This window comes from Cervus elaphus, chromosome 11 (genome assembly GCF_910594005.1).
Source record: "Cervus elaphus chromosome 11, mCerEla1.1, whole genome shotgun sequence".
Taxonomy (NCBI): Eukaryota; Metazoa; Chordata; class Mammalia; order Artiodactyla; family Cervidae; genus Cervus; species Cervus elaphus.
The window spans coordinates 6,701,579-6,725,068 of NC_057825.1; the positions used below are offsets into that span (position 1 = coordinate 6,701,579).

Genomic DNA, 23,490 nt, shown 5'->3' on the forward strand with positions numbered 1-23,490 from the left:
TATTAGTTTATACTCAGGCCGACGTGACCAGTCCAGAACGGTAAACAGAAGCTCTCCTTTTCTGCCTATATACTTTGCTCTGGCAACGTGGCTGCTAAAGAAAGGCTTGGGTAGATTGGCCCCTCTTGGGAATTTTGGCACAGATCCGCTACAAGTCATGTTCACAAATCGCCAGGTTGACTTTACGTGTTATGTTAATTCAGTGGAACGGACCAAGTTCCTCTTCTTCTCATGTGTTGTTGTTTCTCTCTCTCTCTCTCTTTTTCTCCCTGTTACCCCTTCGATTTTTACATGAAGCTTTCTCTCAAGCTGGTAAGCACAACTACTCCCTGCATGTCCTGAATCTAATCAGGTCTTTTTGTGCGTTTTGTGGGTGCTGGGCCATGCGCAACCTATCTTCAGAGTTAACTGTTGATGTGTGTTTCCCTTGTGTGCCTTTGTTGGTGTTTCCTTATTAGACCTCTGGAATACCAAGATCCAGACTCTTAACAGAGGTGATCATAATCTTTCCCCATTAAGAAAATTAACGCTTAACTCATGATTTGGTTTTCTTTACTACTGGAGTCTTAAGAGGATGACAGATGTTGATAAGCTTTATTTAAATATGAACATAAATATAAATATTAAATATGAAGAAGTTTATATATTGCATCATTCTAAATGAAAGCAAATTTAATAGTTGAAAGCTGCTCCTCTCCAGGAGCCACAAAAGCAGATGAAAAACACTGGGGACCTGAGGGAGGCATGCAGGAATGATGCTGGGCTCAGACTCAGGTCTAAGGCACCTTCGAGAATTGAAGGTCATGAAACTTTTAAGTCGCTCCGTAAATACATTGGTGCCTTGTGCATAGCTGATTCAAGAAATCAAAGACAATTTTATGGACAATGAAAAGAGCCTCCTAAGCCTTTCTAAAATGATTTCTTTAGTGTTCGGTGTTTCTACTTTTAATTTCATAGCCCTAGTAAATAGTCAAACTAATCATTAAATCTATTAAAAGAAACTCTTAACCACATAACCCGTACTGTCCTTCAGATATGTGTAAGTTATAGAGTAATCTCAAACACCACAGCTGAGAATATCCTGAAATCACAGACAGTGATGAACTTGACAGTTCAACCAGGAATAACATCAGCATTTTATGCACTGTTACTGAGAATGTAGGACAGTATTTTATGGTTATCTCTCTATGTATGTACTTATACATGTGTTTGAGTACACATATAAAAGTATATACATCATTTTTTCAGCCCGACCCAGTATTTGACAACTGATCCAGCCCTAAAGAGAAAGAATTTTTTATTAAATGAAACATTTCTTAGAGGGTAAAATAAAATCCTGAGAAGAGTTCTCGATTAAAGTGTCTACAAGAAGGAAAGATCTAGATGTTTAAATGAACATCAGTATGAATTTGGGAGAAAGTGGATCAATTAACTGGGAATCTGTCAGATTCCAGGGCTTCTTTTTTGCCCTTTATTTGTTCTTTGCTGAGGTGCTGGCGGCCAAAGATAGTATTATCAGACAGTCTTTCTGTTTGAGATATTGTTGCTTGATGCCCTCACTTTGAAGCTAATAAAGAAGTTACGCAAAGACAGAGTGGGTATAAAAATTATAAATCTCAAGAAGAAGCTCATGTCAAGGGAGCAAGTGTTTGGGGTAGCAGGTAAAACAAGATCTCCTTAGAGTCACAGCCATTGAAAATATACATACTTGCCTGCAGCCCCTCTTCCAAACCCTGGTAGGGTCAGTCTCTTTGGGGCCCCTCCAAAGAGTTCAGAAAATCTACTCCAACTCGAAGGCAGAAATAAAAATTCCTTCGTGGCAAAATAAATCATAGGTTAGAGTATCATTTGAAAGAATTCAAGCTTCAAAAGGCGAATAGGACAAAATGAACTTTTGAAGGTACTGTCCAGAGACCTGAGTTTCTTTGGATCTAGAAGAACTGTTGACCTGAATCTCCCATGTAACTAAAATTTTTAAGTTAGTAGTTCCACAATTGCACTGGGCACATTTCAAGGGCTCAGCAGCCATGTGCGGCTACCAGGTCGGACAGTGTGGACCTGTGAAAGCATTTCCATCATCGTGGAAAGGTCTTTGGCTCTCACAGCCCATAGTGAGGCTCAGAGCATCTGAATGAATGAATATCGACCACTTACTAGGTTTCCTGACTTCTGAAGCAGTGCGTCTTACACTGTTTTGTCACATTCTAGCATTAAAACAAAAATGAAAACAAAATTTCCAGTTCCAGAAAACATGCTGATTTAAGTCAATTCAGCATGAGAAAAAACTATTGAGCTTTCGGGCTCAGTGACTGAGTTGAGAAAATTGGAAAGCAGTTGAAGTTTCGGGTATTATATGGAAAAGGAAAAACAAGTCTGCTTTATTATTATATTGAAGATTAGTTGGCTTCATCTTAGCTTTAGAAGCAAGTTGAACTTTCTTGGTTTGGCATTAGGGAATAATCACTTCTATTTTGCTTTCACTCAGATCTCGTCCCACTCAAACACATGCATGCGCACGCACAGACACACACACAGTCTTTGAGAATATTAGCTGAAAGGTCTTTGGTGACCTTAGTGGTGAACTATTTGCTGAATCACAAACTTCCAATCCAGCAGCCTGGCATTTTCTAATAAGCAGCCTAGGAACTTCAGTCACAAGCCCCCGTGTAAGCTGCTTGGCAAACTCAAGCTGATTTTGCAATTACATTATCCAGGTCCCTTCTTTTCCATCCACTCCCAAGCAAACCCATCTTGCCTTTTTTTCAAAGGGATTCTAAAGCAAAATATCTTTTCAAATTCCCTGGCTTATCCCTGGCTATTGAGCAAATTTCTCTTTCTTTATGAAAATAGCCTCATTTAAGGAAATGACAAGTAAGCGTGGGTAAAAGTCTGGCAACTCACGGTTGATATTTTCTACTTACAACACATACACAGAGGAAAGAGAGCAGTTGTTTTTGAAAGGGAATCAAGATATCAAAAATACTTCTTCCAAGACTTCCCTGGCGGTCCAGTGGTTAAGACTCTGCCTTCCAATGCAGCGGGCGTGGGTGCAATCCCTGGTCAGGGAACTAAGGTCCCACATGCCATGTAGTGCAGCAAAAAGCCAAGTGTACCTCTTCTGATGAGTTAGAAACAGCTGAGGCTGATTTCAGACATTATGGAAAGTTGGTTTTGAAACTGGGGGGATGAGGGTGGGGGAGATTCTCTGAGAATTCTCTTAGATGATCCTAAAGGTGACAAAAAAGAAGTGACGGGCCTTTTAGAGGAAGCAGAGGCAAGGAGAGTGGATGGGAGTGGGGGGAGGATTTTTTCCCTTAATATCCTCTTCACCCACATTCTCGGAGGAACTGGATGTCCCATCTGTCACTTCACAGGGATGGAAACTTTTGGCCTCAGCCTGTGTGCAGAGACGGGAAGGAATACTCAGACGGGATGGGGGTGGGGGTGGGGTAAGGAAAAGTGCCATCGACATGAAACAGTTGATGGGGGCACTTACCAGTTTTTTTTGTAGGAAGAAAACATAAGCCTAAAGCTTCAGTGTTGCCACCCACACTGACAGCTAGGTGCAGACTCAGTCTCCAGACTTGCTCCTTACTGATTCTCGCTGGGGTCAAAAGTCTATCTTCCTGTCTCAAGGCTCCCTTCCTTGTCGGAGGCGGCGGGCCGGCATGGAAAACGGTTTGCGGGGCCTTTGCAGTTTGCATGCACGGATTTTTGCATCTCAGCTGGGTGTTGTGGGAAAGAGCTTAATTTATTTCATGAAAGCACACGCAGACATCTGCATCGCCCTGGTGTCTGGGGAATCTCCCTGCAGGCTTCTCTCGGTGTCTTTTTTTCAAGGAGGCTTTCTGGCTCATTTCTGTTTGTATCTGCAGGGCGCGACACCAGAAGATTTCAGCAACCTCCCACCCGAACAGAGAAGGAAAAAGCTCCAACAGAAAGTCGATGAATTAAATAAAGAAATCCAAAAGGAGATGGATCAAAGGTAGAGTGGATCGAAACGACTTATTAAGAAATTCGAGTTCAGTTTGGAAAGATGGGAGGCCCTAAATTAGATTTTAATTTAGGTGGTTATTTTAGCCATGTGTTTGGCCATAGCTAGTCTCCTGGATTGCTTTATTAAAGACAGAGAGGATTCCTAGGGACTTTGCTGGTGGTCCAGTGGCTAAGACTCTGTGCTTCCAATGCAGGGGGGCACAGGTTCAACCCCTGGTGGGGAAACTAAGATCACATATTCCCACATGCCACACCTCATGGCCAAAATAATAATTATGAAAATAAATAAAGACAGGGAGGATTCTTTCAACAAATAGGTATTATTCTAAGTTTGGGGAACAAAATGCATTATGGTTATCTCTCTCCTTTTTTTTTTTATATGTTCACTTACTTTAGTAACACTACATTTACCATGTTGTCACCATGGAATATAAAATCAGCTTAAATCAGAGAATTTCACAAGTACAGCAAAACATTCTGTGGTATACCAAAGTCTGTATGATGTCTGAGCAAGCCACCTTATTCATAAATCACCTTCCATTATAGGCAATTTATTCAGTTTAATAGTTATGATTTTTGTCGAGAAGATAAACATACTGCACAGGTTTAAAAAGCGCTTTTCATTTACCTTTGCATTAGCACTTAAAATAGACATTTCTGTTTCTGCTGTCGCTGGCATTCTGCAGACCCTGGGGTTGCAAGGAGTCGGATGCGACTTGGCGACTGAGCAACAGCAAGTCAATATTTTGTAATAACCAATAAGGAAAAGTTAGATATGTATGTGTAACTGAATCACTTCACTGCCTACCTGAAACTAACACAACATTGTTAATCAACTATGCTGCTGCTGCTGCTGCTAAGTCGCTTCAGTCACGTCCGACTCTGTGCGACCCCATAGACGGCAGCCCACCAGGCTCCCCCGTCCCTGTGATTCTCCAGGCAAGAGTACTGGAGTGGGTAGCCATTTCCTTCTCCAATGCATGAAAGTGAAAAGTGAAAGTGAAGTCACTCAGTCATGCCCGACCCTTAGCGACCCCATGGACTGCAGCCTACCAAGGGATTTTCCAGGCAAGAGTACTGGAGTGGGGTGCCATTGCCTTCTCTGTAATCAACTATACTTAATTTAAAAAGAGAAAAGCCACTTTGTTGTCCTTCACTTTCTACATTCTCACTGAGGGAGTTAAGTGAATCATTTATTAGTGGAGATTTGAACTTAAAGGATAACTTGAGGGACTTCCCGGGTAGTCCAGTGGTTCAGACGCCACACTTCCAATACAGGGGCCATGGATTCAACCCCTGATCGGGGAACTAAGATTCCACATGTTGTGTGGCATGAAGTAGGCCACATGATAGTCCTGCATAAATTCAGTGATGCTGAGTGAGTGAGTGAAAGTCACTCAGCCGTGTCCAACTTTTTGTGACCCCATGGACTATGTGGCCCATGGAATTCTCCAGGCCAGAATACTGGAGTGGGTAACCTTTCCCTTCTCCAGGGCATCTTCCCAACCCAGGGATCATACCCAGGTCTCCCACATTGCAGACAGATTCTCTACCAGCTGAGCTACCAGAGAAGCCCAAGAATACTGGAGTGGGTAGTCTATCCCTTCTCCAGCAGATCTTCCCCAACCCAGGAATCGAACCAGGGTCTTCTGCATTGTAGGCAGATTCTTTTTTTTTTTTTTTACTTTTTTTATTTTTTGTAGGCAGATTCTTTACCAGCTGAGCTACCAGGGAAGCCCAGTGATATTGAAGCTGAGGTTACAATTTAGTTATTAAAAAAATAAACAAAGTTGGCAAGGCTGTCAGTTTGCAAATGAAAAGTAGTTTTTTAATTTTTTTTTTAATCCCTGGGAGAGCAACTCCTGAAAAACATATCACTTTATAAACATTGTTACAGTATGTTAAAAAGAAGAACACATATAATGAACTTTGTTCTAGGTTTGAATTAAAAATATACTTTGTGAAATAAAAATTTTGTCTTTGTACTATTTATAACATCTGGGACTAGATATAAAAGGCTTTATAAATCCATGATAAACCTCATGCTGTTTACTAAGTGAGCAGTTATACTTTGCACTGGAGTAGCAGGTTATGGGGATTCCCTGCTGGTTCAGGCAGTAAAGTGTCTGCCCACAATGCGGGAGACCTGGGTTCGATCCCTGGGTTGGGAAGATCCCCTGGAGAAGGAAATGGCAACCCACTCCAGTACTCTTGCCTAGAAAATTCCATGGATGTTATGACTCAGATATCTGAAATGCCACTTTATAAGTGACTGACAGACCCTCCCTAATTGTTTGATTTCGTGGAGAAAAGTTTCTGTCACTTGGGTTGTGACCATGGTATGACCTTTGAACCCCCAGAGCAGCGCTTGCTAGTGATAAGGCAAATCACCTTCATCATTCACTTCACCTCTATTTATTGAGCATTTACTGTGTATAAGAGAATATTCTAGGCCTTGAGGATAAAGAATGAACAAAACATCACAAACATCTGTTCTCATGCAACTTACATTTTACGCAGGACAAACAGAAAATGAAAGGCTTTGCACAGAGGTGACATGATCTGGAAAAGGTTGGATTTTTGGTTTATTTTTGTTTAAAATAATCAATCCAAAAAGGCAAGATAGGAAAGCAAAAATATATATTAAATAGGCAGGACAAATCCAAAGCACAAATTAGGGTGGAAGATTTAAAATACCAAGCACACTAGACACCCCAGTTCCAATCCGGTTCCACCTGTTTCATTTGCAAACCTTGGACAAGATTCTTAACCTCTTGGTGGTTTAGTTTCCTCACCATGAAAAGGGAGTTAATATGCCCGTGTGAGGATTAAGTGTATCAGGGTACCTCAAGGGCTGAGGACAGTGCCTGGCATATTGTGTTTGTAAAATAAAATGAATCAGTGTGTTAAATGTGAACAGACTACATGTTCCAATTAAAAGAGATTTTCAAACTGGACAAAAACCTAAAACTGGCATACTGCTTGTGTGCTGGTTACAAACGACACACCCAGCTCATTAGGTGCAGAAAGGTGGAGAGTAAAGAATGGGAAATGACAGACCATGCAGGTGTCAACTAGAAGGAAGCTGGTGTGAGAAGACTGACTTTCAAGCCAAATAACCGCCCCCCGCCCCCAAACTATTCAGTTCAAAAGGATCAACTTCAGGGCTTCCCTGGCGGCTCAGTGGTAAAGAATCTGCCTGCCAATGCTGGAGACATGGGTTCGATCCCTGGTCCAGGAATATCCCACATTCCGTGGGGCAGCTACCTCGTGCACCCCAACTACTGAGCCCGTGCTCTAGAGCCCGTGCTTTGCAACAAGAGAAGCTACTGCAGTGAGAAGCCTGTGCACCGTAACTAGAGAGTGGTCCCCACCCCCTCAACTAGAGAAAAGCCCACACAACAGTGAGGACCCAGCTTTGTTGCTGTTGAGTCACTAAGTAGTGTCTGACTCTTTTGCAACTCCTTGGACGGCAGCACAACAGGCTCCTCTGTCCTCCACTGTCTCCCGCAGTTTGTGCAAATTCACGTCCACTGATGCCATCCAAACATCTCCTCCTCAGTCGCCCCCTTCTCCTCCTGCCCTCAATCCTTCCTAGCATCAGGATCATCAGATGGCCAAATTATTGGAGCTTCAGCTTCAGCATCAGTTCTTCCAATGAAGATTCAGGATTGATTTCCTCTAGGATTGACTGGCTTGATCTCTTTGCAGTCCAAGGGACTCGCAAGAGTCTTCTGCAACACCACAATTCAAAAGCATCAGTTCTTCAGTGCTCAGCCTTCTATATGATCCAACTCTCACATGGTCCAACTCTCACATGACTACTAGAAAAATCATAACATTAACTATACGGACCTTTGTTGGCAAAGTGATGTCTCTGCTTTTTAATATGCTGTCTAGGTTTGCCATAGCTTTCCTTCCAGGGAGTAAGCATCTTTTAATTTCATGGCTGCAGTCACCATCCACAGTGATTCTGGAGCCCAAGAAAATAAAGTCTGTCACTGCTTCCACTTTTTTCCCTTCTATTTGCCATGAAGTGATGCGACCCACTGCCATGATCTTAGTCTTTTTAATGTTGAGTTTCGAATCAGCTTTTTCACTCTCCTCTTTCCCCCAATTGCAGTTAGTTTTGAATAAAATCTGTTTTTACTGCTTTAAAAAAAGAAAGAATATAGCTCTAAGTAACACATAGATTAAAGAAGAAATCATCATAGATATTAGAAAATATGTGAAACAGAACTTAACACACATTCTCCACCTACATTGGGGATGTCATTAAAGCCAATGCTTATAAAGGGAACTTGACAGCTTTCAATACATATTAGAAACAAATTGAAGCAAAGAAGACAGAAAAAAGGAGATAAATAATAAAGGAAAGGGTACCAATTAGTGAAATACAACCACATATTCAACAGAGAGAATGAACAGATCCAAAAGTTGGTACCTTGAAAAGATTAATAAAAATGATAAACTTCTGGAGAGGAATGGGAGATAATGACTTTAAACACCTCTGTTGAGAAGTTTTACTGAGAAATAGGGCAGTAGTTGGAGGACTAGATCGTGAAGTCAAGAGACGACTTGTGAACCTGTGGATGACCGTACAGTTTGTCCCACATCTCTTGCGTCTGCTGCATTGGCAGATAGACTCTTTACCACCGCACTACCTGGGAAGGTCACATACTTGTTGAGCATCTATTGTGTGCCAGGTGTGGTCTGGCCACTGGGGGTGTATCATGTTAACAAAAGGGCTTGAGCCCAAAGAGCCTCTCAGAGAGCCGCTGTTCTAGGAGGAAGAGACAAACAATAAGCAATGAGCATAATAACAAGACATGTAATGTTGGGAAGTAATATATGCAGTGGAAATAAAAGAAAGTAGAGTGATGGGACTTCCCCAGTGGTTCACTGGTTAAGACTCTGAGCTTCCAATGTTTGGGACCCTGGTTCAATCCGTGGTCAAGTCAGCAAGATCAAACCAGTCAATCCTAAAGGAAATCAACCCTGAATGTTCATTGGAAGGACTGATGCTGCAGCTGAAGCTCCAATACTTTGCCACCTGATGCAAAGAGCCGACTCATTGGAAAAGACCCTGATGCTGGGAAAGATTGAGGGCAAAAGGAGAAGGGGGCAGCAGAGGATGAAATGGTTATATATAATCACCAATTCGATGGACATGAGTCTGAGCAAACTCTGGGAGATGATGAAGGACAGGGAAGCTTGGCATGCTGCAGTCCATGAGGTTGCAAAGAGTCAGACACCCCTTGGCAACTGAACAACAAGGGAAATAAGATTCCTAATGGCACGCATGGCCAATATATACATATATATATAAAAGATAGAACAGGGTATGTGGACTGGGGGGGCAAGTGGGTAGACGGCTCCTATAGAGAACAGATGGTTCATGGTGCCCGTCAATGGGCAGCAGGATGTATGGGCTCAGAGGCGAGCAGGCAGGTGGAGGGGTGGTGAAGATGTAGAAATTCTTTTCCACTTATTTCTGTATTTTTGGTTAAGCTATTTCCCATGACTTGCAATGCAGTTGGTGTCATTGGTCTTGTGTTGGGCGATTGGTGTAGAGTTTCTTTTGCTGAAGTTCAGGAAAGTTGTTCACCCCACCCCCCCCCAGGCCCCTGCCTGGCAGGGAGTCATTTGCTCTAAATTTAACACGGCATTAACTGGACCACATTCTGCCCCTTCTCTTTTTCAGAGATGCCATCACAAAAATGAAAGATGTCTACCTAAAGAATCCGCAGATGGGAGACCCCAGCAGTTTGGATCACAAATTAGCAGAAGTCAGCCAAAATATAGAGAAACTGAGACTAGAGGCCCAGAAATTTGAGGTAGGAAAAAGCTGTTGTGGAAAAGCTTTGTTGGAAAAAAAAAAAAGAGAGACAGAAGTAGGTGTGGGGTCATGGGACACATGAGGTTGTAGAGCGCCAGCATTTCTTCCCCTGTGAGGGATGCCGCTGGACAAGTCAGGTTTTCACGAGTTTTGATGAAAGGAAAAAGACACTCATCTGTTTGGTGTTCTGCTTTTCAGCGTATCCTATGTTAATGGTGTCCCTTAAAGGAGACACTGTTTAAGGTTATAGTTACATACGGGTGTTTTTTTTGTGTTTTTTTTTTCATTTAAGTGTTTCACTTGAATTCACCCAAGTTGTTTTGTTTCATCTTGTGTTGACAGTGGATATAATTGGGCGTATACAGTTGTCCATCATCTCAGTGAATCAAAAAGACAATTTTAAGAAAGCCATTCATATTTGTAATTGTCTTGCAGTGTCTTTGTCTGGCTTTGGTATCAGTGTAAACATTTTCAAAACATATTCTGGATGCAAATTCCTTTTCAGATCTATGATTTGCAGATATTTTTTTCCATTCTGTGTATTGTTTTTCTACTGTCTTCAAGATGTCCTTTGAAGCATAAAAGTTTTGTTTTTTTTTTTGACCATGGCACACATCTTTCAGGATTTTGGTTCCCTGACCAGGGATTGAACTCGGGCCCTGGCTGTTGAAGCACTGAGTGCTAACCACTGGACTGCCAGGGAACTCCCAAACCATTTTAAATTTGATGAAATTAATATTAATGATGAAAGGAAATCTCATCCTAATTTATCACATTTTTTCCTCTGTATCACTTGTGCTTTTGGTGGCATAAACTAAGCACCTAATCCAAGATCACAAATCTTTATGCTTATGTTTTCTTTGAAATTTTGTAGTTTTCACCTTTATATTGGCTCATTTTGAGTTAATTTTTGTGTATGGTTAAAAATAGAGGTCCAGATTCATTCTTTTTTAGTTCTCCCAGCACCATTTGTTGACAAGACCTTTTCTCTCCTTGAACTGTCTTGGCACCTCTGTTACAAGCCAATTAATCATAAATACAAGGGTTTATTTCTAGGTTGTGGGGGGAAACCATTGAAATATGTCATTGTTGTTGCAAAAGACCCATTATCAAAAGATGAAAACCAGTAGGAAGCACACATGAGACTTGAAGAAGAAACACACATAATGAATCGTTTAAACTGTGAACAAAAGTCTTCTCCCCCCGGCCCCAAAATGTAAAGACTAGAAAAATAGATTAGTAACTGATCATTCTGAACAAAATAGATTATTTCTAGCCATGAAAAATCAAATATGACTTTTTTTCATTCTTTCTAGAATCTGTCAATAAGTTATTATTGGTTGAGATTTTAGAACCTAGAAATGTCCTTTTCTGGTCATTTGGATTCTTTTGCCATTTTTACACTATTTCAAAGATTGCTGAAGAAAATTTGATCTACTTTGATTTCCTGTGTACAAGTTTTCTTCACTATTGAAAAAAACATTACACTCCTAAGGGGGAAAAAAAAAGGGAAGTGTGGCTTTTAAACTGAGTCACTGCTTAAGTGTGGCAGGACCCTCATGGTTCCCAGTGACGTCATGGTCACAGAATTTTTGGAACCAGGGGGAACTAGAAGCGACTTATCAGAAGTCATACAGCTGCTTAAAAAGCCCGAGAGTCTTGGGGACTTCTCTGGTGGTCCAATGGCGGAGACTCCAATGCAGGGATGCAGACGTGGGTTCGATCTCTGGTCTGGGAACTAAGATCTCATATTGTTGTTGTTGTTTAGTTGCTCAGTCGTGTCTGACTCTTTTGTGATCCCGTGGACCATGGCCCACCAGGCTCCTCTATCCATTGAGTTTCCCAGGCAGGAATACTGAAGTGGGTTGCCATGCCCTCCTCCAGGGGTTCTTCCCCATTCAGGGATCGAACCCGTGTCTCCTGCATCGGCAGGCAGTTCCCTTACTGCTGAGCTACTAGGGAAGCCCTAAGATCCCACATGCCGTGCAATAAAGCCCGAAAGTTTAAGACAGGCCGGTGTCCTGTCACTGTGTGAGCAACGGCTGAATGAAAGTCTGCTTGCACACCTCCAGCTTTGCCTTCACGCATGTTTATACAGTCACGGCAAGCAGGCTGGAGGCTCCTCACCCCCGCCACGGGGCCCTTCTCCAGCCGGCTTCAGGGACCAGCCAGCAGCTCAGATTTGGGGCCTGAACCCTGCTTGCTCAGGCCCTCAGCTGAGCTCAGACCAGAGTCTTTCCTGATTTCTGTTTGCAGGCCTGGCTGGCTGAGGTCGAAGGCCGACTCCCAGCCCGCAGCGACCAGGCCCGTCGGCAGAGTGGGATGTATGAGACGCAGAATGCCCCCTCGGTCAACAACTGCGCGCAGGATCGGGAGAGGTACAGTATCTGTACAGCGCCTGCTTGGGGTTTTGGGGTTGTTTTTGGGGGGGGGCTTTGTATTTACTGCCCAATTCTGAAATCAGAGATGAGCACGAGGTCCTTGTTGGGTCCCATGAGTCTGTGATGACTGGCCTGTGGTTCTTCCCACAGTGCGGCTGTCTGATGCCCCGTGGATGCTGCTGGAGCCTGTGGGGTGCGGGGGGTCCCTGGTTACAACGCTCCAGAGTTGCAAGCACTTGGCTGTCACGGGGGCTGCCCTCGAGCCCTCGCTGGGGTCAGTTGCTATAGTTGCTGTGTGTTTTGCTTTCTTGAGCAGCCCCGATGGCAGTTACACAGAGGAACAGAGTCAGGAGAGTGAGGTCAAAGTGCTGGCCACAGACTTCGATGACGAATTTGATGACGAGGAGCCTCTCCCTGCCATAGGGACATGTAAAGCCCTCTACACGTTTGAAGGTAACACCGACTGTCTGCGTCCCTCTTCTCTTTCTGTGGTCAGACTTTCTTTTGAAGCCTTCAGAACCTTCCTCTCAGGACTCTTTCATTCTGCACGTAGTATCTGTGATTCTGATTTCTTTCTGGTTGATGGCTGTATATTTTGCCTTTGGGTCCGGACTATTGACCAACTTTCGGTGAGCTTAATCTCAGCAGATGGTATGGAATGATGATTATTTCATCCACGCCTTCAATACTTATGGAACTCCTGTCTTGCAAAGACCCCTGAAAGGGTGGGAGGCAGGTGGCATGGTCTGGCATCCGCCCTGGGAGGAAATAAAGCAGACACACATAGAGGAGGGTTCTATAGAAGAGAGGGATGGAGTGATGGGGGGGGGGGTCCACACGAGGATATGATCCCTTGCCTGAGGGGACTGATTTATTTTTATTCTTGGCTGTGCTGGGTCGTCATAGCTGCTCACAGGCTTACTCTAGTTGCGGCGAGCGGGGGCTCCTCTCTTGTTGCGGTGCAAGGGCTTCTCGCTGCAGTGGCTTCTCTTGTGGGGCACTGGTTCTAGAGGGCACGAGCTTCAGCAGTGGTGCCTCTTGGGCTCTAGAGCACAGGCTCAATAGTTGTGGCATACAAGCCTAGCCCCTCTGTGGCATGTGAAATCTTCCCGGACTAGGGATCAAACCCGTGTCCCCTGCATTGGCAGGTGGATTCTTATCCACTGAACTGTCCATGCTGCAGGGTGTCAGAGGCACTGCCAAACATGGAGCAGGAAAGGCATGGGGTGTGTGTGCCTGGAGCTCAGATGTCTTAGGGGCAATAGTGGAATATAAGACGAGGAGGGCGCTGGGGCCAGTGTGGGGGACGGGTAGGAGAAACACTTGGCTCTTATCTGGCAAACATCAGGCCCTCCAGAAAGTATTTGAGCAGGTTGTTGACACAAGCAGAGCTGTACCTTAGACATTTATTGTCGTCATATGTGCGCGATCAGTTAGAAGACAGGGCAAATGCTTAGGAAGCCTAACCTCATGGTTCCCAAACTGATGAGCCTTGAAACAGCGTCCTGCGGGATGCTGGTTAGGATGCTGCGAAAGAAGCAATCAGAGCTCAGATAGTTTTCAGAAACCCTGGGATGAGTGAACTTCTTTGCTGTAAGACTTTTTTTCTTTTATCCTTGCCTCTTTGACTCGCAGGATCTGAGTTCTCCGATCAGCGATCAAACCCATGCCCCCTGCAGTGGAAGTGCAGGGTCCTAACCACTGGACTGCCAGGAAATCCCCTTTACTGTAGGACTTTCAGAGCCTTTGATAAACTAAATGTTCATTGTGACATGGCAAAGAAGAGAAGCCCCGGGTTCAGTGCTCCCAGTGTGACTTCAGGTCCACACCATCCCTCTCCCCCTGTGTCCACAGTTACTGCTATTAACAGCCCCCTAAGCAGTCTGCCTTTCGGGACACTGCTTGGGCAGTGGTGACTAGTCTTTTGAAATTACCCTAGTGAATGGTGTTGGGGGCCTTGATTAGGAGACAGATGGACGCAGAGATGCTGCAGCCAATAAAACGCTCAGATGCGCGGCTGATTGGAAGTTGGAAACAAAGTGGGGAGGAATCCGCAGCTGATCCCTGAAGCTGCGCTCCTGGGATGATGGAGATGTCCGCTGAGATGGGAAAGTGGGAGGAGGATCTAGTTTGGGAGGCAAAACAGTGAGTCCAGATTCACCCCAATTGTGTCCCAGGTGCCCAGGCCCCATCAGGGTGGAAATGGGCTTCGGAGAGAAGGCATGGTGGCACCTTCGCCTCAGATAAGAACCAGAACGGGAGAAAGAAAAGTGGGGGTGCTGTGTAAAGAGGTGTCGTTGATGCCAAAGGAGCACCTCAGGGGAGGGTAGAGAAGAGGACCTAAGATTTCCTCTGGGGGAGATACCTCCTGTTCTGGGAGGCAGGAGACAGAGGGCTCCCACGGGGGATTGGAGAAGGGTCCTAGAGATGCAGGGTGAGGACCTGGCAGCTGCTGGATGGGAGGAGAGTCTTTTCTCCAGTTGTTTCACTGCAAGACTCGCCATCTGCTCCAAACCCGGATTTGACAAGAAACCTAAACTACCCTGACTTTGCTTTTTCAGGTCAGAATGAAGGAACCATTTCAGTAGTTGAAGGAGAGACACTGTACGTAATAGAGGAAGACAAGGGCGACGGGTGGACCCGAATTCGGAGAAATGAAGATGAAGAGGGTTATGTTCCCACTTCCTACGTCGAAGTCTATTTGGACAAAAATGCCAAAGGTGCTAAGACTTATATTTAATACAACTTAAAAAAAAAAAACCCAAAACTAAAATTGGAGTTGTTTCTCCCCACAATCATGACTGTTACAGGCAGTTCTTCAAAAGACTGGATGGGGAGCATCACCGTGCGTGTTTCTTTTAGGCACAAAGTGGATGTTCAGGCATCTTAGACCTGAATTTCCTGGGCTGGTTTTGATGATAATCCAGTGTTACTTGCTCATGACATTTTCCGTGGAAAGCTGCCAACTGCCAATTTACAACTGTGTCCTTTGAAATCTGATAAACATTTCTTCTTGGGGCAGCGACTGTAGATAACCAAAAAGTTGCCTTCTAGCTTCTTATTCGTATTTCTGAATCTAAAAGCCCATGCGCGTCCTAGGGGTGCGGAAGACTTCAGCTCTCATTAATATCTAGTATCTGCCAGAAAGTGAACCACATTAGAATGTTACAGTTTGTAACTTCATAAACTGAACTGTGCTAGTTTGTTAAGTTTTACAGTTGTTCATTTTGGAGGAAGTCATCAATAAAGAATAGCGTAAGTAAAGAATGATGTTGGTACCACAAGTGTGTATATTTCCTTAAACATGTTTAAGATCATTGTTAGAGCACCGTGTTATCCGGTTATGTCAATATGATCCTAAACAACCAATTGAATTATGGAAAACTTTGGTCTTTCAACCAGTTGATTTTCACATATGACTACTGATCTGTCTTTTGCCAGTTGACAGAGTTGATCAGATGTGTTAGAGCTGTTTAGATAAATTACGTAAAAACAACTCTCCTCATTCTGTTCTGTTGGAGGTTTTTTGTGCCCAGGTGGGGCTGTGAATAGACCCTTGTAAGCAACACACAGAACCCAGCACATCACTTTTTAAGGTTCTTTTGGTTTGTGTTTTAATCATTGGCATCATTAAGACCCAAAGTGTATATTTACTGAAAATCGTTTTAGAACTTCTAGATCCTTTTATGTAATAACCATAAAGTGGTTAATTATATAATGAAGCATTTCACCATCTTAAAGGAATCTGGGTCACATGGGGATTTGCATTTTTAAATCAGCAGGCCAGGTAGTGAAACGGGACATTCCCAATGGTTGTGCTCATGTCTAGAGTCTTGCCTGAGTTCACAGAGAACCAGCTAAAAATGAGTCAGAGTAAAGGCATAGGATTGAGATTCTCTTTTTCTTTGGCTTTGAAAATTATTTATTCATTTCCTTCCTACTTTTAAATAGGAAATCAGCTCCTTGCTTCTACACTGTGGACTCCTTTTAGAAAGTCAGGTCGATTTAAATTTGATTTTAAAACCGACAGCAATGCATTATGGGGTCTAGGACCTGGCAGGAGTTATGGGTGCCTGTGGCAGATTCTAGAAGAAAGTTCTTTTACATTTCCCAGGGGCCACTCCATTATTCTTGCCTGGAGAATCCCCATGGACAAAGGAGCCTGGCGACTATTGTCCATGGGATCGCAGAGTCAGACACGACTGAACGGCTAACACCTTAAGGGCCACCAAAATGGAATGTAGTAACCTTTACCTAATGACTGCCTGATTTTTAAAACACTTTTCATTTTTAAATAATCACAGATTGTCAGGAAGTTGCAAAGATAGTAGAGAGATCCCCTTTATCCAGCTTCCCCAAGTGGTTACATCTGACATAATTGTGATCCAGTACCAAAAACAGGAAACTGACACTGGCCAGCCTGATTTTGTTTTTTTAGTATAATTTTGTCATTTAAATTTCTTTTGCATTATTATACCTTTGCTGCCGTAATACCAATAAAGCCACCATCCTGACCCCAGATCTCTCAGGAGAATCATTTCATCCATACCACAGCAAAGAAAATCAGTTGGCCCTTAACCCAGTAGATGGTCACAGCCTTGGGCATGTAACCAAGTAAATACCTAAGACGTTAAAACCCAGGATGAACTCATTTCCAGACTGAAGTATTGGAGAAAACAAACTAGGCACTGAAAAAAAAGTCTTAAAATGAGGCAAGGCAATATTAGGCTTTTTAAAGCCTGACTTGAAAAGTATGGCATGCCATGAAGTCGGTTGATTTTTGATTTATTTGTTTGTTCGTTTTGCTTTTATTCCCCTCCTCTTTAGAGCTGTGCAAACCTAATTCAGGAAATAGCTCAACTGTCTTTTGGATATGGGTGGGGCGATTTGGGCACATAAATTATGATCATTATTTTAGCTTGTATGCCTCAGTACCTTCAACCAGATAAATCTGGGTCCTAGTGACTCAACGGCAGAAGATGCTTTTTTAGTTTCAGGTCCATCTAAGTCAGTGTGCAAAGGATTAGCAGAAGTCTTAAAACAATTCCCAAAGAGTCAGGAATTTCCATTTCCACCCCCAAAGCACACTTTGTGTTCTTCTAACAGTTAATCTGTCAAAAGTAGCAAAGCCTCAGCTTGCGTATAAAGTTTTCTCCTTTTATGTAGAGAGGCACTTAGAAGCTAATAATGGATGTAGAATCTTTCCTTCCCCTACCTTGTTCATAAGTCTGTTCAGCCTGCCCCACAAACACTGCCCTCCCTTCAAGCCCATCCCAGCCGGGTGGGGCTGCTGCTTTCCGATGCCTGAGACTCAAGAGGAGTTGTCTTACTGTCAGTAATGCCGGCGCACTTTTGTGTGTGTGTGTGTCTACCAAGTGACTATTTAGTAGCTGCCAAAATAGTTAGACTAGAGTGAGTTCCATTGGCCAACTGAATTGTGACTGTCCTCCTTTATGGTTCTGTTTTGTTCTGTTTTTTTTTTTTTTAATTGCTCTCTGTGAAATATGTCCATAACCTCCCCCCCCAATCTATTTGTATATACTGCAATAGAAAAACTAAAAGGATTACTTGAATTCGTTGTTTTAACGTTTTACTCTTTTATTTGTTTGTTTTATTGGTGATTCTGCTGCCTAATGACCTTTTTGTTTTTGTAACCGCTGGGGAAGCCGGAAGGACGGTTACACTGGTAGCTAGGTCCCCTGCCGGCTGATCCGCACTTGAGTTTATTGTAGACACTTGGGTTCTGAGTAAGTTTTGTTTGAATACGACCAACGTGACTGTTTCCTCTCTCCTCCTTATCTTCCGAGAAAAGAATCTGTGTGACCTTGTAGTTGTACCCTCGTATCTGCCTCTCTAATAAACGTTATATTTTTCTCAGTGTTGTGTATTTTAAATGATTTTTCACCTCTCCGAGAAATTCTGTGTAATCCAAGCATTTAACCCTCTCGTCTTCAATAATGGGGAGATTTCTAGCCAAATGCTTTTTTAAAAAAAGAAAAACTCTGCCCTTTCCCCCTTGTTAAATGATGACACTTTCTCTATTTCTCACCTTGTTTGCACCTATGGGCTTCGGGAGTCTGCCTCTCCTTTCTCTTCTGTCCCCCAGATGAAGAACTTTCACTGTTTATTGCCAAGCAGTAGGTTTTCCTTTTCACCAAAGATGCTGCCTTTTACTGCCAAGGAACCCAGAGTGTCGGTCACAGAGAGAACCGGGTCCTTGGGCTCCTGACATCTTTCTGGGAAGCTGGTTTCTTTCTTTGTCTCAGAACTTGATTGATGGGAAAGATGAGTTGGGGGCATGCAGGGGTGCACCGTCTCCTGGGTGCTTTCTCTTACCCCTGAAGGAAAGGCTAGCTGCTCTGACTGCAGATAAAACCGTGAAAGTTCCTTATCTCAGACGTGCCCTGCGGTAACCAAGTGCTCTAAAAATGCCCCCTCCCCTCGCCCTCCCCAGGGCGGAGCAGTCTGCCTGAAAAGCGGAGTGCCCGCCCCTGACCTGCCAGCCCTCCACTCTAACTGCCTTTTTCTTTCTCTGTCTTTTGTGTTGTAGATTGCTAAAGGTGGTTCCGGGAGCCAGAGCCTCGGGGAGCCTTCCCAGGAGAAACCCTTCGGTCTGCCTGTCTCCACAGGCCTGGGCGCCTGCCAACGCCCTGGGCCTGGGCTGCTGTGTGGCCCTGGGCCCCTCAGCCTGAAGTTGACATCCATCCCCACCTGCAGCTGCTCGCTTTCTTCTTTTCTTTCCTTTTCACAGCATGTTCCTCGGAGCCCGGCTCCGCCCTGGCCCAGTCTGGCCGCCTCTTGGCAGGGGGAGGGCTGTCCCTGTCCCACGACCTCGGTCCACCTGGCGCAAACCCGGCCCGTCCACGATTCACACTGTGCCTTTCCGTGAAAACTTTGCCACTGGTCTCCCGGTGAGACGAACCGAATCTGGGCGAGGAGGGTCAGGCTTGCGCCCGGTGGACTGGGTGCCCAAAAGTCACTGATGTGTCCCTTACGTTAGAAAATACTCATCTTTTCCCAAGTCCATTGGGTATTCAGTGGTCCTTTCCTGAGTATGGGCCCTCCCCAGGTACTAAACAATCGGCCCTTGAAATGTTTCACGGCTTGAGTGTCCGTGGTGGACACACACACACACACGTTTTTGTTTGCAGTCCTGTCTTCAGTGGCCTAGAAAAGTCCACACCGAAAGTCAAATTCCAGCTCTTGGGCCAGTCCCGCTGTCTTGCCTGTGTCCCCTCCCTTTTCATGGGGTCGAGGAAGGTCCCAGCCCACCTTCGCCCCGTTGGCCACCCATCAATGAGGACTGCGGGTCGTGAATGAGCGTCTCGCCTCAGCGTTAGCTCATGGCCAGAGGAAGCCTCCCCTTTCTGTGAATTCCAAGGTCCGCATCTGAGGACCCCAGTGCCGTCATCACCAAAGCCCCTGTGCTTCTCGTGGTCCGTCAAGTGACCCTGTGGCTGCAGCTTCCACATTTTACCGTGTGCTCTCCAGGCCACGCAGAGTTAATCGACTTTGTTTTTTGCGCTAAATCTCCTTCCTCTCATGAATCTTTGAGGAAGACACGAGGTCCCGTACCCAGTGGGCCGCTCACGCCTTAGAGCAGCATAGCTTCTCTACTTACCTGGTGCAAAACAGTCAAGAGAAATCCTGGACTGTGGGTTTCTGTGAACAAGGATCCCGTCAGAAGCCCCAGGGTGCCATCAGGCATCTTTCCTGTTGCTCGGCTTTTGGTGACTAGACGGTCATCTTGGGCCTCCTCACTGCTTTGCCACACTTTTGAATCTAAGACAAGGAAATCTGACAGGAGCTGAAGGGACCGGTACAGAGAGGAGATGGGTCCTGAGGCTGGGCCTTGGTTCAGGGGTAGGAAAATGGTTCTTCTCAGCAAACCAGGGTTGACCACACAGCCTCAAAGCTGCTCAGTCAACCTTGGGTGACAGGAAACCACGGGGGAACAAACGCCAAGTGTGAGCAGGGGAAGAGGAAGTGGCTTCAGGTCGGAGCAGGCGTTGGGCCCCTCTCACTCCTTCCTCCCCAGAGTGAGCCTCTGCAGCTGTGGGCGTCTGGGGGCCCCTCTGTTAAGCCCCATTGTCCCAGGCTTCTCAGGCTCGCGAGAGGACTGTCTTGGCAGATGACGGCAAAGCCAGGATGCCAAAGGACAGGAAGAGTCTGGGCTTCACCCGCGTCCCTGCAAACCAGCAGGCGCGTGGTTCCTACATGCAGCCCCAGCGGCCCCACAAAGGGTTGGTCCATCAGCCAGGTGACCAGGCATCTCCAGGAACTTCTGAATTTCACCAAGTCAAGCTGACCACTCTCCACTCCACAAGGATGCTAATTTTTTTTTTTTTAAAGAAAAAAAAAATTGGATTCTAGAGCCTTGGGAATGCATGTGCATTGCATCTTTCATATTAGGGGTCAGGGTAGAATAACTTCTTCCGAGTTAGGGGGAAAGGTATAAACTGCAGTAATTTGTTCTTTTAAATGTCTGTTTAACCTAATATGGACTATGCTGGTATCCTCTTGTATTCCCTGTGCCTTTCTTTTTCTCTGTACCACCTGCGTCCAAAAAAGAATGGATAAGAAGTGCTTTTCAATGTTCACCTTGCTGTTTGCTTCTCTGCCAGTCTGTGTGGCTACGGGGAAAGGAGAGTGCTGTACCAGCTGGGGTTTAGTCAAGGAAATAAGTTATTCTAGGCTAGTTGAGATTTATCATTTACTCTGGGAATCCTACTGTGAAATCGTCTATTATTATGAGCAGTTCACATAGAGTAGAAACGTGGACCCTGCCGTGTGCTTTCTCAGCCTTCCCTCGTATCCACTGACCATCATTTCTCCACCGATGCTAGACTATTGTTATGCCGTAAGAATGACTCATTTTTAAAGAACGTACTCTGAAAAGAACTTAAAAACAGAAAGTGAGGAACTTGTCGTTTACCCAATTTTTCCTTTGCAGGACAGGAAAGAATAAAAAGGCATGGTAAGCTGGGATGGTATTTTCCTTTGGGCTTTTATCATGAACACCCTGAAGCTTTGGGGTTTGAGGAGTCTGTCTCTCCAGCGGTTAGTACAGAGGCCTCAGTTCCTTTTGGTAACATCTATAATTGCTGGGGAAAAGTTTACTGAACATGAAAAGGTTATGTGGATGCTAAGTATTTTTCCAGAAAACTCAATTTCATACTTCCTAATGGCTCTGCCTCCTGTGCTTATATCATCAAAAGAAAAAAAAAAGAAACTTTAAAAAGTGACCCAGAATTCTATTTTAACCTGGTGTCCAGCACCTTTAAACTTCGTGGTTTATCAGTGTGTGTTGCACTAATTCTAAACTTTGGAGGCGTTTCAGTGTTGTAACGGCCCACTGCCATTGTAAAGGTTCTGGAATTGCCCGTTTGTCTCTAGAGATGGAATTAAACCAAATAAAGTGCTTCCATTGGAAGGCTTATATTGACCTTGTAACTATATGTTAATCCTCTAAATGTTAAATAAAAGTGTAACTTCTGGCACGGTATCACAGGACTGCTTTGTTGCGCAAAGAGGTGACCCCAGTCTTGGAAGCAATCAGAGTCCCCTGGGCTGGAGGCTGAGCTCTGATCAGGTCATTGATTTACGGTGTAAACTGGACACAAGTCCCGGCGCCATCTGCCTGGAGAGGGGCCTCAGACCCAGCCAGCTAGAAATTCCACCCTGGCCACTAGGGAAAAGCTGTCAGAGACCTCGGTGATGCGGGGTTCAGGTCGACTCAGTGCAGAGATCTGGGGAGGCTCCTTCAGTCCAGGACATTTTGCATGCAAATTTGGCTAGCAGCTACACTGGGGTTTTGGGGACCCTACTGACTCGGGGGCGGGGGGGATGGAAGGAGCCGTGAAATTGCAGCAGGTTTGCATTTCATTCGTGGTCTGTGTCACGAGTGCTCAAGCCCATCCTCTTCTTGGCAGCTTGGCTGGAATAATCACTGGCTTGTGTGGAGCTGAGGACAGCGTGCCATGTTTAAGAGCGAGGGCCTTGTGCCTGCGCCCGCCGGCCCTTTCCATATCCAGCGCCGACAGTCTCACTCCGGGTTTTGTCAGGGGGAGACTGGTTCATGCCCAGACCTCTTTGTTTCTTAAGGCTCTTTAGAGCCAAGTTAGGAAAACAGTTGGTGAGGGAGTGAAATATTAAGTGAGCAGGGCGCCCTAGCTAATGCCAAGTGCCACTCACTTGCTGAGGGGGTGGGAGGGGAGGCCACCAATGAGAGGCCACCTCTCTGTGGCCTCAGCTCCTCCTACGGACACATGTGTTCGGCCTTTCAAGCAAGGGCTTCGCCAAGTTCTCAGCAAAGGCTGATGTCTTCTGTGCTGGGGAGGATAGTGTCAGAGAGCCAAGGCAGGGTTCTCGGGCAAGAGACAGGGTAGTCAAGGGAACAAGGCGGCCTATGACTGTCCTGCCGAGGCCCTCTGGTCCAGGTTGTTGGCAAAAGGCTAGTATGGGAAGAATTGCCAGCACGTTCTTTCTGGACTTTTCTCATATTTGGGGAATAGTCTCTAGCAGTCTGTAAGAGGCAGAATGTCTCCACCTGTCTCACTTAGAACCGCCCTCTCCACCCTAACCGCCAGCCCCCTTCCCCGCACCCCCACCCCCACCGCTCCCGCCGGCCGGACCGGCCAGCACCGAGGAGCTGGGAGCTGGGTCAGCCTGGGGCGCCTGTCGCCACCTCTCTGGCCTCCGGTTCCGGGGTAGTGGGGTGAGGACAGGAGGCCGGCAAGAAAGCACTCGGTCGACGCCACAGCTGCAGCTTAGATGTCAGTTCTGACCGGGAGCTCACTCCAGTCTCCGTGATGGTGTTATTCTGATCCCTGGCCAGAATTCAGGGCTGGGAGCTCTGTGACCTCACTTTGGGCGCGCAGGTCTGAAACACTGAACCGCCCGCCGCCCAGCTAGGCCCATCTTTATGCAGCTACTTGGTTCAAGCATTTGGGGAGATGACACTTGAACCTTCTGCGACCCACCTCCCGCCCCTGTGGGGTCGGAAACCAGGGGCGGTGACGTAGTAGGAGGGGCGGGCCGTTGGTTTTCTGGTGCGCTCCCGAAAGCAGCCTCGGTAGCGCAGAAAGCCCTGACTCAGACCCATCGGTCAGGCTCCTCGGGTGGGTCCGGGAATCGCAGCCTCCGCCCCGGCCAGGCCCCGCCCCTCTCCGTCCCTCCCCGCCCCCGGCGGCCGGCCCCGCCCCCGCCCGCCGCTGCGCAGAGGCGCCCGCGCGACCCCTAGTGGCAGAGAAGCCGGCCTGCGAGGAGGGAAGG

The 23,490-nt window shown here is 45.6% G+C and overlaps 1 protein-coding gene across 22 annotated transcripts in view; it reads left to right on the top strand.

Moving 5' to 3' along the window:
- The window catches only part of FNBP1 (formin binding protein 1), a 133,406-nt gene extending 111,685 nt beyond the window's left edge, over positions 1-21,721 (top strand). For 7 of the 22 annotated variants that reach the window (XM_043916589.1, XM_043916595.1, XM_043916594.1 and 4 more), the window contains 6 exons: positions 298-312; positions 3,876-3,985; positions 9,701-9,833; positions 12,092-12,213; positions 12,530-12,669; positions 14,778-18,093. In XM_043916589.1, coding sequence (XP_043772524.1) covers positions 298-312; positions 3,876-3,985; positions 9,701-9,833; positions 12,092-12,213; positions 12,530-12,669; positions 14,778-14,956 — 699 coding nt within the window. In that variant the 3' untranslated portion in view covers positions 14,957-18,093. Of the gene's footprint in view, positions 1-297; positions 313-3,875; positions 3,986-9,700; positions 9,834-12,091; positions 12,214-12,529; positions 12,670-14,777; positions 18,094-18,766 lie in introns of those variants that run through there. The other 15 variants (XM_043916590.1, XM_043916596.1, XM_043916601.1 and 12 more) reach the window with 5 other exon arrangements.
- The last annotated feature ends 1,769 nt before the right edge of the window (positions 21,722-23,490 follow it).